The sequence below is a fragment of the Anarrhichthys ocellatus genome, unplaced genomic scaffold (assembly GCF_004355925.1).
Source record: "Anarrhichthys ocellatus isolate YVR2014 unplaced genomic scaffold, GSC_Weel_1.0 scaffold9, whole genome shotgun sequence".
NCBI lineage: Eukaryota > Metazoa > Chordata > Actinopteri > Perciformes > Anarhichadidae > Anarrhichthys > Anarrhichthys ocellatus.
Window position 1 is genome coordinate 2,839,923 of NW_022280039.1, and position 14,764 is coordinate 2,854,686.

The 14,764-nt window shown below is 40.6% G+C and overlaps 1 protein-coding gene across 1 annotated transcript in view; it reads left to right on the forward strand.

Moving 5' to 3' along the window:
• Nucleotides 1–63: 63 nt before the first annotated feature.
• bin3 (bridging integrator 3) overlaps nucleotides 64–14,764 on the forward strand; it is a 26,881-nt gene continuing 12,180 nt past the window's right edge. Inside the window, exons 1-5 of the mRNA XM_031849142.1 lie at nucleotides 64–168; nucleotides 5,761–5,809; nucleotides 6,741–6,781; nucleotides 11,294–11,355; nucleotides 12,824–12,960. Of these exons, the coding sequence (XP_031705002.1) occupies nucleotides 161–168; nucleotides 5,761–5,809; nucleotides 6,741–6,781; nucleotides 11,294–11,355; nucleotides 12,824–12,960 (297 nt within the window). The 5' untranslated portion in view covers nucleotides 64–160. The remainder of the gene's footprint in view (nucleotides 169–5,760; nucleotides 5,810–6,740; nucleotides 6,782–11,293; nucleotides 11,356–12,823; nucleotides 12,961–14,764) is intronic.

Consider the following 14,764-nt stretch of genomic DNA (forward strand, 5'->3'; position numbering starts at 1 on the left):
TGTATTTTTATTTCGCTTTCTGACAAAAACCTCCTTAGAGGAAACACAAGCGGCTAATCTCCGGACTTCCTGTTGAAAGACTGTTGACTGGTAGAAGGGGATGAGGTCCTTGGAAGATAATAAAACTACCCAATGAAACCGGAATAGAAGTTCAGTCACAATGAGCTGGTACGTATTACCTACATAATTAATTTGGCGTGTTGTATTGAAAGTATAACCTAAGAGGATATAGTCTATTAATGAACAAGGACAGTTGGTTTGTCAACGGGCTCCGGCTATTTCCTGGTAGCGCTAACGTTATACATCATTATCGTTACAGTTGAACAGGAGTTAGCTTGTTAAACTCACTAAATATAACCTCACCGAGAGACAGTGAGACGGGTCATGGACAGATATCAGTGTCTTGTTAAACAGTTGCTAGCAAAGTGGGAACGTAAGTTGTTGCAAAGAGTTAACGTAACGTTGTTTAGCTAACTTGTAGAGTACGTTAAGGCTCGTTTGTTTGCTGAAACATTAGTTAAGTTAACTTACACAAGTAGAGTAGACTAACACTCCTATCTAGAGGTTTAGTTAGCTGCTTGTTTATTTAGCATTACTTGTAAACTAAATGTAGCTAGCTAGCATCGATTGTTAGGTCAACAGGGTCAACACTGAAGCCATTTAAAGGGATCTGGTCAGTGTTGACAGTCTGCTACAAGCTAACGTTAGCATGTGTGACCTGATGACAAACAGTCAACAGAGTTTTGTTGTTTGTTTTTGTACTCTTGTGTAGACCGAATACAGTCTTAAGTTTCGGCTACTAATCTACAAGTCTGAAGTTATCTACTGGAAGCAGTTTATTGTCTTATGTGATTGTGAGATTAATATATTTTGGTTTTGGGACTGTGTGTGCCAAAGTAATCAATTTTGAGAAAAATGGCAGATTCATCAATAATGAAGTAGAAAGTGATTACAATTTCATTTTTTATAGTATTATATAAACAAATGTATACTTTTAGACAGAATTGCGTCCCTTTTTGAAAATGTGGATGTTTTTAGTCCTTGTAGTGCTTTGTAGTTTTCTATGGAGCCACAGATGACTGTGGGACAACGTTCAATACATGAAGGGAGGTGGTGTGAACAGTTGGGTTTATGACGTAGTCTGAATGGATCTTCTGCACAGATAATAGCTGAATCTGAAAGTCTTGTCATCAGAGCTCTTCCGTCCAGCTGGTGACGTCCACCAGAAAGTAAACAACAGCAAACAAGGCTGTGCTTTCATCATATGTTATGTGCATTTCTGATTCTTGACTCAAATACGTTTAAGTATGAGATAATCTTTTTCAATAATATCTCTATATGATACACCATTTTTAATTGGCCTTACAGGCCCTCATCAGCACTAGTTCCTGACCCAACCCAAGTTCTCTCCGGAGACGAGGATAAAATCTCCCCAAACGAGTACAAGTTCACTCCAGGGTGTCTTAGAGTTTATTTATCACATGCTCCATGTTCTTTGTAGAAATAGCTATAGTCTGAATCTGTAGGGTTACTCTGTTCACGTTTTGTTCACCAGAAAGTATAGGAGGGTCAACCATATACAGTATAAATTGTATAACAGTATATATTTATTTTATTTTGTTTAAATTGATCAGATGTGTTTCTCAACATTGACAAACATTTGGTCAGTTTTTATAAGTCTGACCGTTTTGGTTGTTTGACAAAAACCTGAGACAAAAACAAAGATAACACATTTGACCATCGTCTTTACATTTTAGGCTTTTAGACTATGAAAGCAATGAAGCTGGACTGTTTCTCTTCTACAGTTTCTAGGAAGTTTGCAACCCAATAACATCCATAATGGTTGAATTCTGTCTTGTTCTTTTGAAAACATGTTTTGAATTTCATTGCATTGCTCACTATTCAGCTAAATCTATAATTGATTTTTATGGGAATATAAGTATGGGAAGCTTTGTCGTACAAGTCCTCGGTTGTGTGTTGCCGTTTACGAGTTTAAAAAGAGGTCTGAATAGTTACAGAGCTTGTTCCTCACTATTCATGACGTGCAGTTCAAGATGAAATGCGGAGAACCGAACACGTATTAGGCCACCAACGTAATCTTTCAGTACTGTTATGTGTATGTACACTAACTCCCTTCATAATATGTTACATATTCTTAGTGCCATTTTTAGGGAAGACGGTAATCAAGGAAGCAGAATGTCGTCACACATTTCAGTCGGACAGTTAATCGCTGGCGAGCGACGCTTCCACCAGCACGCACCGCCAAACACAAGGTCAAGAGCGGGGTGTTGGACCAGTGAAAAGATTCCTTTATGGGCTCTGCTGACTGAGGCATTCCAGTAGGGCCTGCAAACTTGCCACTATGACGTGAGAGGTTTGACTTTGGGGTCATCGTCGGAACAATTCCACTTCCCAACATCTTCAACTAGCCCTCTGTGCTCCGTGGAATACCCAAGCTTGAATGATGCATTGCCCCTCTAATGGCGTACACACTTGCAGTTCTAGTGAAAAGCCATTGGTTCTTCCAGTCGATGCATAATGCGTCCCGGATAGAGAAGACTGTCGCGTCTTTGTTCTTGCCTACGTGCTTGCTTGATGGCAGTGATGTGTAGCCTATTACAGCAAAGATCAGATGGCTCCATCAATGCAAGTTGACCATCTCACTGATGATGACGGCAAGTGTGTAACAGAGCACTTTTTTTTTTTTACTGCGTCTTGGCCTGAAAATGGACAATGACCAAATATGACCAATGCTCCACAATCCTAGTTCCTAAAACTATCCCATTTATGTGTCCCTTAAGTTAAGTTATTATGAGTTTTATCGATTATGTACTGTATATGTAGAAATACTAATTAATACTTTAGAATTTTTTTTATATTTTTTTAAATGAAATTGTAAGTATTTAACACTAAATATCAAAGCAATATTCAGCGCCTGCCGTCACTAGGCTTAGCTTTCTTTCAGAATAGTTTGGACTTCAGCTGGTGTAACACATACGTTTTCTGTCTTCAGCTGTCTTGCGGTCAGGCCTCTGCCATGTCAGACGCTAAAGTTCTGGGTTCACAGGACCGAACTTACCAGCGTTTCTAGATGTGACAGGCCCTACAGAACGATTGCTGTGTGAAGAAACATTAGAAATTATTCTCACAGTGACTGCCATCCTCCCTCATTTTCTCCCTCTGGTCGCCCGCTACATGTTCCCTCTCCCTCCCGAAGCACACTTCACTCTGTGTGTTTGCCAGTTCTCATGAGCAGTTGAAGAGAGTGACCACTTTCCTTTGGCTCTTTGTAGAAGTGGATACACTCTGAATCTGTAACATTAAGGACTCTCCAGTTTTTCTTTCACCCCAAATATAGCTAATCTATCCTTTTTGGTACGTTAAAGGGAAAATCCATCCTCATACAGTTACACTTGGACTCTTGATGTCATCGAGAAATTAATCCCGTCATGGTCCGTGCTGCCAAAACATGGCAAAAGAGAACATTGAAAGCTAACATTTAAATTTGTTTCATTGAGCATTGATGGCTGTTTTAAACACTGTAATGTTTATAGTTAACTCTTCCATTGGGATTTTTTTTTTTTGTTGCTGTTGATGTCATGATTTTGTCCCAGACACACCCACCAAATGCAAGCAAACATCGGAAGCTGTTGCCAAACGTTGTGCAACGTCTGTAGAAAACCGACTGTGCAACCTAAAAAAAAATAAACGAATGCAAAATTGCGAAATCTCTTTGAATACAAGCACATTGGCTGTGTCCTCTTCTTACGTATGAGTCGTGTGATGTTCCCTGAAGTTTCAGTTATAAATAGTTTGTTTTCAAAACGGACACGCACTGCCAGTGCACGTATTGGTTAATTAAGCTCTTATTTATTCAGGAAGTGTCATTGAGGTCAACTTCTCTTTTACAAAATAGACCTGAGACAAATTATACATACAATGTCATAATAAGACAATTCAGTCACACAAAGCAATCATCACACACAGATGCACTAATTAATACAATCACAAATATTATTAGTAAGATGCCTTTCATTTCCCTCAGAGGAATACGTGTTTGGCAGTTTGTTACAGTAGCGAGATGCATACAGTACCGATTAGTATAAAACCTATTGACTTATATGTGAGTCACTTGTGTAACTGTGTGCAGTTGTAGTTTGTGGTATCACACACCATGAGGGACCAACAAAGGCATGCTGCTTTAGCAACAGTTGTGACCAAAAGTAGGTGCTTACAACACTGGATATAAGGTTCATGGAATATGTACATATCACAATAAACTAGTGTTTGGTACGTGTCTGACCAGGCTGAATTTATTCTAAAGTGCTGTTTGTTTTTTCAGAGTCAATTTAAAAATGGATCTCGCAAGAGAGCAGTAGTCTGTGTGAGGCTGGTTCTCCTCACTGTAGTTGTGACAGAGCACTGATCTCCACATTACATGTAGTTAGTTAAATTCATTATGCTGCTGTTAGTATTTTGGAAAATCAAACAGTTTCAAAGACGCTTACTTGCGTATGTTCTTAATGTGACGTTAATAGTGTAGTGATCAGGTAATCGAAAGGTGAGTCACCTAAAGATGGTGGTGAGTAATTGATGTGGTTATTTTCCGTGTCGGCTCACCCGAATGATGACACAGTGGGTGAAACTTCTCTCCCGAGCCAAAAGCAACAAAATGTTTTCAGGCATTAGTAATCGGTAAAGATTGGAATAGATGCAGGATTTGTTGAAACCCCGATAAGGTCAGGACAGTTACAAACTGAACCACAGCAGCAGCACGGAGCTAGTTAATCAAAAGACATCTTGATACCTCTGCCACTCGTGAAACCTGTTCTTCTTTACTCGATTAATCCTTGTGTTATTTGACCATGTTGAGTTTTGTGATTGAGCTGTCATCAAAGGGATCTTCCCCACACATCAGTAGCATTCCCTGGTTGCACAACGAGGCCCGACATCACACCCTCTCTTTTCCATCTCATTAGTCTACACACCTTTCTTTTGACGCAGCTGCTGCCTCACCCTGCCTGTCAGCGGCAACTGTCCATCATATAGCTTAGATTTCAGGCTATTAGTGCCACATCAAGGACAACCTACAGCCCAGCACATTGGCAAGGCACTTTTTTCAGCAGTCTGATGCTCGGCAAAAACTTATTATGGCAACGGCAAGGGTTTGAAATGTGGATAAAAGATTGTGTTTTAACTAAGGAGGAACAGGTTTCTTTGTCTGTTACCAAAACTATTGTCAGGATGTCGGTGTGTTTTGTCTTTCAAAAGTGAAGAAAAGTTTGTGTTTCACTCTCAAAATCAGGTGCAACTGCTGCAGTTACACCAAACCCCCGAGACATGGATTCATTTTTAGCGATGGTCTCAAAAGCCACTGTCCTGGCTGTACTCTGTGAGTCCCAATACATCGGGCTTCCTCGGCGTGTGCATCTGGGTTTGATTGCCAGCCGGGGTCATGCAGTAAAGAGGGACAAACCACTTCTGTTTACTGATATCCGCCTGCAATGGGAGCCAGATGTGTTCAGTGATGACATGTGGGTAATATACATGGCTTTTGAGAAGCAGGAGTTAACAGCTTTAGATTGGTGGTGTCGGGGATCTGATGGATGCACCCGTTCACCTTCTGACCCGTGCCAGCCTCCTGTCAGCCGTCATGCAATGGATGACAATCTTAAGCATTCAGTAATTCCACCTTTTTTAGAGAGTTGTTTTCCAGTTGCTTATGTCTGTCACCTGTCATTTGCTTTTGTGTTATTTCAGGATTCCCTTCAAGATTGGGCAACCAAAGAAGCAGATTGTCTCTAAAACCGTAAGTCAGAACAAAAGTTGACTCAATTCACTCAATCAAAAATGTTTAGTGCATGCAATTCAACCAAGTCTATTTAGATTAATAAATATAAACTTCCTTTTCAGGCAATATTTCTAAAAAAACAACAACAAACAAGCCATGTTTTTGTGACGGTTTGGCTGTAGTTGTTTCACAAATGGTGTATACAACATGAATAGTAGTTTATAGAATGTCATCAGAGCGCCGCACCCGAAACAGTGATTACTGACCCATGCAAAGGGGGCAGAGGTGGTTACCTTGAAGTGACAGTCAGTGGGTGATCTCTGGACATAACCACTTCCACTGTAATGGGCCTGTGGCCCGGCAGTCCCTGTCGGACTGGGTTTCCAGCTTCCTGTTCCATCCCAGGCAAACACCCAGGGAGTTGGTTAGAGGCGGCCCAGTCAGACGACCCGCTGGTGACAAAGTGACAGCTGCCCTCCTCGTTGTTTGAGCCACTGTGTTTACATCCATGAGCCCACAGAACCACCAGACAGGAAGCTGCCTCTGTAACCTGCTCGGCATGTTTTAGAGACATGGTTGGACAAACTGTCTCGGCCCTTAACCCTGGGAACTGCACTCAGTATGTTTCCTCCACTTCAACCCCCTGGAACCCCCTTCTTGTACATGGCCTAGGAACTATTGAGCCATGGTTGAGTGCTAACGCAAGCCTTGAGACTCCAACAACTCATGTACATTATCTAGACTAAGAACAAGCACTGGTTACTGCAAGTATGTGTTACATCTCAAACCGTGTTGTCACTTCTTAATTGGTTATCAGTCTAATTTACCTAAACTTCTTTATTCTTGTATGATGTACATATACAAGTACCGTGTGCTCATGCCATGGGATAATCCGATTGACACACATTTTAAATCATTGACTCTTTACTTGAATTGTGTTCTTCTTTAGGTTGAAAGAGACTTCGAGCGAGAATATGACAAGCTCCAAAAGTAAGTTTGCATTTTGAACTGAAGTCTATATTAAGGTAGATGATTCAAAGATGTGTGATTATAGGATTATAATGAACTCAAACCCTACTTTGTGTGTTGTGTGCTAGAGGTCCAGTGCGTGCCCGTGGGTAAAATCATCATCTTTTAGTGCTTTCAGTTTGCTGAAAGGTCGTTTCTCCTGCACTATATCTGTGAACACGTTTAGTTTTTCTGTAAAAAAAAAGTAATAACTTAACATGTGAAAATGTGTTATTATTCATCATAAAGTATGTGTTCATTATCGTTCATTCCCTAGTCAGAGAAATATGAAGTAAGAAATATGTACCAGACACACTGTAAAACAAATCTTTTCAGAAAGGCTTGCACGCTGTATCCAGAATTAGATAGTTTTTGCTTATTATACAATTATTTTTATAATTTGACATGTAAGTATTTTGGCTTTACATGTTTACAAAGCACTATGAGAAACTCACACTTAACATGCTCCTCATGGTACACACAGTTTCTTTGTCACACAGTTTGCCAATCCCTGCTGCGTTTGGGCACTTCTTTTTTTTTTTCTCAACATTGAACTGTGAAGGGACCCACATTTGAGCTACAATGGTGTCTGAAAGATTCGATGTTTCCCTCAACCACTGATGCATTTAGATTAAAGCTAGAGTTAAGGTTATAATCTCATGAAATTACCTGTAAATGCACCATTAGTGTTCAGAAATAGCCAAGTGTTTGATTCATTTATTGATGTAGATGTTCTAAAGACATTTGACAAGTGACTAAAAAGCCTAAACTAAAAGTGTAACCTCTAAATATATTACTCGATCAGCCTAATTTGAATTGAGTGAAGTGATGTCAGTGTTTCTATGAAATACTGGAGAGAGGGGTTCTGAGAACTTAAGCACCCAAGACCTGAGAGCTCAGCACATCGGGGCCTTCTCTTACATAGAAACTCCCCGAGGGCCCTGCAGAATGAGTGGGAGCACCTCTCAGGTTTTGTCGAGTAGGAGGGCCCATTATCAGGAAGGTGTGGTGCCAATAGACCTTATAGATGAGTCAGAGCAGCAGGCCTGTACAGACTTTATGGTTCTCCACCCTAGAGATCCATATCAACACACTGCGGTGCATCTGTGGCCTAAATATACTTGGTAGACTAAACCACGGTTCCTGCTTTTGAATTCCTTCTGGCTGACAAAAGATTTTGGTGTAATTTGACTTTGGATCTTGTTGGATTAATGATATTGAATCTAAAATAAGTCTACTTGTGCACAGCAGCGTGCTTCTCTAAGCTTGACTTTAGCCTCACCGCTACAGGGTTTCTGAGGCCAATTCTGATATTAATATCTGAGAGTTATAGAAGTCTGATAACAATATGTTAGGTATTTTTAGTTTTTTTACTCAAAGGTACATTATACATAAACACATTTGATGGGAAAACCCTTCAATTTCTTATAAATAATTTGAACCCAATGTTAAGTGAGCCAGACACATACACTGATATAATATATCTGCAATTAGCGAATATCCTCTGATCTATCGGATATTGAATTGGCTCAACTGCATCGCCTGACCTGGGGTCTCACTTTATACCGCTGCGTATGCACAAACGTGGGGGCCTGTAAAAGGCGTACGCCACTTCCCACCTAAAAGTTGTGATCTATAACAACAAACTAGACGGGAGAATGTACGCACCTGCACGGAAACGCAAGCATGCGCACATTATGAAATTAGTGGTGGTGAGAGAGAGAGAGAGAGATTAAATATGACATTTAATTTCACTTCATATCAAACATTACTTATACATCCACTTTATCATAAATAATCAAACCAGCAACGTTATTTGTGCTTTTTGCTAGAGAGACGTAACTATCTCATCGGCACCTTTCATTTGTAAAAGATATCAACAAACTCAAATCAAATCCCTCTCAATATTTCATCAGCGCTGTCTGCAACCGGAGCACATTTGCGTACAGGTGCGCACATTCTCCCGTCTAGTTGTGTCTAAATGATTGTGGCCGCACAGGGCCCAGCGGTGGGGTACCGGAGCGAGGAGCAGCAGCTGTTCCACTCGGCCGCTCTATTAGCACCTTTTTGGAAAGAGACTCCGGGCTCACCTGGCACTCGTCCAGGATGGCTCTCCTACTGTCAGCGCTGACAGAGGAGGGGAGACATTTTAAAGTAGGAGGTACTAACTGGAACAAGAGTTTCACAAACGAGCACGACAAGAACACACGTGAGTGTGCAGGCATTGGACTCTGTGCATGCTAGTTTTGTTTACATAGCGAGATGCTTTTCACCCACCATCCTGCAACCCCATCTCCGTGATTGGCAGGGTCACACTGTTATTTTCCTCTTTCCATATTTTCCTCCTTTCATTACTCTCAAGTGTTAACTGTGTCAGCCAATTTACAAGACTATTTATTTTAGTTTTAGTTTGTTTCGCACGATGCCCTCAATTGACTCCACTGGCATTCATAGTTGCATTCAACATTTCTCAAACAATTCTACTTGCTGGCATCGCAAAGACGGAAATTGTTGAACGCTGACCGTATGTCAGCATTTCCAGATGTTAAAGGTGCATTTACATGGACATGAAGAGTGTAATAATGTAACAATAATGATCATTGTTGGCTCTCTTGTTGCCAGTTTGTTTTTGTAAACATCACAGCATCAGTTAGCGCAAACAGCATGCAGAAATGAGTAATCAGATTACTAGTAGCCTATTTAACATGGATGTACAGGTAAACACATAATATAATAGCTGCATTGAAATATTGCCTCTTAAGTGACATTTTAAATTCCCTTTAGATGTTTGATTGTCTGATCAGCACATTCATTGTCCAGGCCGACGTGGACTCATTTGAGTATTTGAGCATTTGCTGCATTTAAAAGTGTATATTTCTTAATATCTGTAATGTATTAATATATTGTGATTGCTTCAGAGGAGGGCTGATATGGCTCATGAGACCCAGTTACATCTAATTGGCGAGAGAAATACAAGAAGTTACTGTGGAGATTGTTCTGACAGAGTGCTTTTTTCTCCATGTTGTGTGAACAATAAGCGATGGAGTTACATCATTTACTGCAAATGACGTTTTTGGAACAACCTCCATCTGGTCTGTGGCGATTCAGTGCAGAATCCTGAAACGCGTCAAGACAGACAAAAGCATGCAGAGGACAAGTCATGATGGGGAACGATCACTGATTCTTAGTTACCCTTAGACCCGACACCCTCGCAGTTTACTGGCCCTTTGTTAGTACAAACACATGAATAAATTACATTGCAGTTACAGATGAGTCTGAAAATCAAAGCTATTACAAATGCAATCTGACACGGCTAATACCATTAAATGTTTCTACTGCTGTTGTTGACAGTTGCCGAGAACCCCGCATGCTATTTGGTGACTAAAATATATTTAACTAAGAAGTTACATGGCTTCAAATCTCTTTGGAACATGTTGCACAAGCTGTTTGGTTTAATTTGATAATAACACAGTATGTTGCTCTATTTGGAGTTGAATGTTTCCTTACCTGTCCTGTCACTTGTTATGAAATGGAGCCGTGTCGTTGTGTGTTCTATGAACATATTAAAAGCTTCATTGATAAATTAATAATACTTTATGGTGCAGTATTCCTTTAAAGCCCTAACAGTCAGTGTTGAGGCAGCAGAGAACCTTCATGCACATGTGTTAACACTGCAATAACCCAATATTTGTTTATTTCCCAGCTGTTGAACAATTTAAAAAACCAGTCCAATCCCTGTATTTGGAGACAGCAGACTGCCAGCTGTGGGTTACCAGTGTCCTAAATCTTATGGCCAGTGGCCATAGTGCCCCCACCAGAAATCCTTTGGGATTACACAGCTATTGTCCTCCCTGTTAGTATAATACCTCAAAGCAAAGACGGAAATGAAACCAACACATTCCCTTTTTCATCAAACAGGAGAAGTGATATGACAGCGGTCTCGGGGGAGATTCTAAACCCCTCGTTTGCCTTAATTGATGTAATGAATGGCGTGTGTTTTCAGCCTCCATAGTCTGGTAATTGCCATTTTTAACACCCATCAATGGAATATGAGCGGTGGAATGATTGAAGACATTAATGCTTTTCAGAGGAAACGTAGTTGACAGTAACAAGAAGGATTCCCTGAATTATTAATTAGCGTACGGATGTTATAATAGCATTTTATGTGGAATCAATGAAATGTGTAATTCCTTCTTGAACCATGTTTTATTTTTTAATATACTTTATAATTTCCTTTTCTAGGATTTTGGTTTGGATGTTTTCTTGTCAACACGTCTTGAATGGATGGAATCTATGTTGAAAAACATATAGATTTGATTATGATTCCTGATATGAAATGTGGAGACAGTGTACCATGTTTGTCATGTTTGGTATTGTTTCCTCTTCTCTGTCTAATGCTATTGTTTGTCCATATTTCCCATTGTTGTCAGTGTTGCTTTACTGTGTTATCTGACCAGAAGCTGGCTGATCATCGTTCTCCTTCTTGTCTCTCAGGCTGGAGGATCAGACGAAAAAGCTTCACAAGGACATGAAGAAAAGCACTGAGGCTGATTTAGGTGTGTTCTACTACTAACGTGTGTGTGTGTGTGTGTGTGTTACCGCCTGGTGTGCCATTGATCTCCACTTGTTCACCAACACACTTGATGTTGCTTGGCAGGTTTTTCAGGGCTAGAAAGACTCTTTGGTTGTCTTGGTTTTTTTGTTTTTGGTTGTGCAGCAGTTCTCTGAAGGACTCGACAAATGAGACGACACGGTGCGGGGCTGCGCCTTAATCTTTTATAGGTTTTAGGTGATCATAGTGTGTGTTTGGGATTTATATGAGTGTAGGGCTCGGTTCGTCTACCATCTCTGCCCTCATTTATTCAAGCAATTGTCGGCCACAGAAACCATGTTTACTCGACTCTTTTATTTGCTTATTTGTTGGTTATGGAGTTGTGTACTTTCGGAAGCGGCAATAGACATGGCCTGTGGTAAGTAGTCAGTTGTGGGGGTGGAGGATCGGGGACGGATGGAGGAGTGAGAGACTTCTTCATTTCCTCTCCTTTGTGCTCTGGAATATGGATGTCGGCATCATCAAAGTGTCGTAGCTGTCAGGCCCTCATTACCGTTAATGGATTCCATCTGTTGCACAGGTCCCGTCTTCAACAACTGCTACCGAACAAAGAGCTGGACCTACTCTGCATGTCAGCGCTACATTTAATATACACTGCTTTCTATATCAACCGGTATTCGTCAAGTCAAGGGTGGTGATTTGCAGAACTCTATTGAACTCGCTTCCAATTAGCCGGCGATGGAGAATAATATCTTTTTTAAGGCTTGCTCCGGTTCACAATTAGACTTAAATAACAGCAGGCACAGAAAGTGGCAGGGATGACTGTGCTCTGCATACTGAGGAAGTGTTCATGAGGTTTCAGTCCCAGGTGACTTGAGCTTTACTTATTTGCACCTCACTAACACAAATAATTAAATCACTACCCTCGGGTCACCTGTCATATAAGACGAGGCCAAATCAAGCAATTTGTTACCTGTCAAATGGTAGAAAGATGCGGATGCGGCACACAACGATAATTGATTGGTTGTAAATTGGTCTTGAGAGAATCCTGAGGGAGTGAGAAAAGAGACCAATGACTGTTCCAGATCTCCACGAAGCCCATTTTCACCACAGCCTTTTCCCTGTCAGCTTGCATCTCCTCAGTGAAGCTCATTTATTCTGACTGTGAAGCCATAATCTGATCTGCGTTCTGTGTCTAAACAACGTGGCATGTGTGTAGATTAACAGTAATCGCTGCTGTCAGTATAGAGACATTGCAAAGAGCACTGTGCCACTTTGCTGCTTAGTTCCTTCCCATAAGCTCACTTTTAAAGACCCTGCCACAAACAAACACATACACGGATGAAACAGTCAGGGTAATCCACAAAAAATGTTTAAGAAAAATGCAAAAGATCTGGTGTTGAATTGGATTAGAATGTGTAGATTAGGACATCTTCAGTAACCATTGGTGTGTGTGTGTGTGTGTGTGTCAGCCATGTCCAAAGCAGCAGTGAAGATCTCCTCAGACCTGCTGAGTAACCCGCTGTGTGAGCAGGACCAGGCCTTCCTGGAGTCCATGACCTCTTTAGATACGGCCATGAGAAGGATGGACTCCTTCAACCAGGAGAAGGTCAGACCCGTTCCCACACACGTCTCTCACTCTTTTCATTTTTATTGTGTTTTCTCACTCTTTTTTATTTTGTTCTGTCTTTCTCTGCTTTGTTTCCTTGGCACTTGCCATTGGCACGGATACCATTAAAATAGCATCGGGGGAAATGTCTTTCCTCAGACATACAAAGTAGGAAACTAGACGGGGTTTTTGTTGAAAATGCATGTTTTCATATTTGTCAATATTGTGCAGCCTGTGGACTAAAAACTATCCGTATGCCTTTCCTTCTGCTGTTTTTTGAAAAGCATCTGTGGCATCATCCTCTATAAGCTCCAGCTACTGGTTATCAGCTGTGAAGATTGATGCACTTGTGACTCACTGGTGTCTAAAATAACTCGTACAATGGAAAGGCAGGAAAATACTGTATGTCCTACCACAAAATCTATAGAAGTAGAGGAGTACCTCTATGCATGGCGTGCATTGTGAACAAGTATTACTTATTGAAACAAACCTTTGGCTTCAGTTCAACACTTTCCATACAACATACTATAACTTGCAAGGTTACAGCAAAAAGGTTTTTTTTCCTTCTTTATGGAGAAGAGCAACTGTTATCAGCTTGAATTTATAAAGCTTACAACACTTTTTATATAAACCTTTCAAATCACGTTTCTGTTGGTAGAACTAGATGAGACTGCCAGTGTGGCCAGAATATAATAAGAATAACTTCCTTCACTTGTGTTTTCCCTCTTATTGTACTTTATTTGTGTTCTGGTATTGAGAGTATTGTTTTAATTTGCAGTGTGTTTCCTGTAATCTTTGTTTGCTTTCACTCTTGCATACTCTGTCCTAAGGGGCAACCGCTCACAAGCAGACATTTCTTTCCCAGAGCTCGCCGTCTCACAGCTGTACTTTGCGAAGATCTCTTCTTTGGCTATCAGGCCTCTTCAGATTATTTGCCAGGTGCACGTCAGGTTTTGTGATTAGAATCATCGCCACAGGTAGTTATGAAGTGAATCACAGTGGCACGGCATGTGTGCATCCTCGAGGCACTACACTGTGAAGGGTAGACTGTTAAAGAGGAGAGAATACAGGAGATCACACTAAGGCGTATACAGAGTGACTCTTTTTTCCATCTGTGTTTTTTTGACTCATTGACCTGCTGTTTGGTGTTTTGGGCTTTTTTTTTTTTTTACATTTGTTGCCTTAAAAAATATCCTCTTTATTTTCACATTTAGTTGTGTATCAGAATGATTTCATAACTACACAACAATGATAATAACATGGTGGAGAAATTGAATACACAGGGAATTATTTTTATTCCACTGTAGTATCTCTGGAAAAGCACATCGAGAACTTTCATGAGTCTGAGATTGAACACGTATTTCAAAATGAATGTGATGAGTTAGTAAGTGGAATACTAGGTTTCTAATGTACCGTCTACTTTTATAAATGTGACAAAGAAAGTGAAAATGATTGTATTGAATATATAATATGCACAAGGTGTTAAGTGGATTATAAGCAGCGATGCTGCAGCAGTGCTGTCACTTTCAGTGTCTTTCCTTTCTTCTCCAGCTGTAACACAGCAGGCTTTCAGACATGGCTTTGCTCACAGCTCATCACGTTTTACACCAGCCATGTTGAGTGACTAGACAAAGTAGAATGTGTGTTGGATGGAGCGTGTGGGTTTGTGACCCGGGGTGCATATGTTCCAGGACTTTGCTTGGTTGAGCGCCCAGGAGAGCAATCCTGCCAGTTTCACCGTTGTCAGTATAGAGCAACTTTTATATTCTTCAGATTTTCGTACTATATCAATATATATATATAT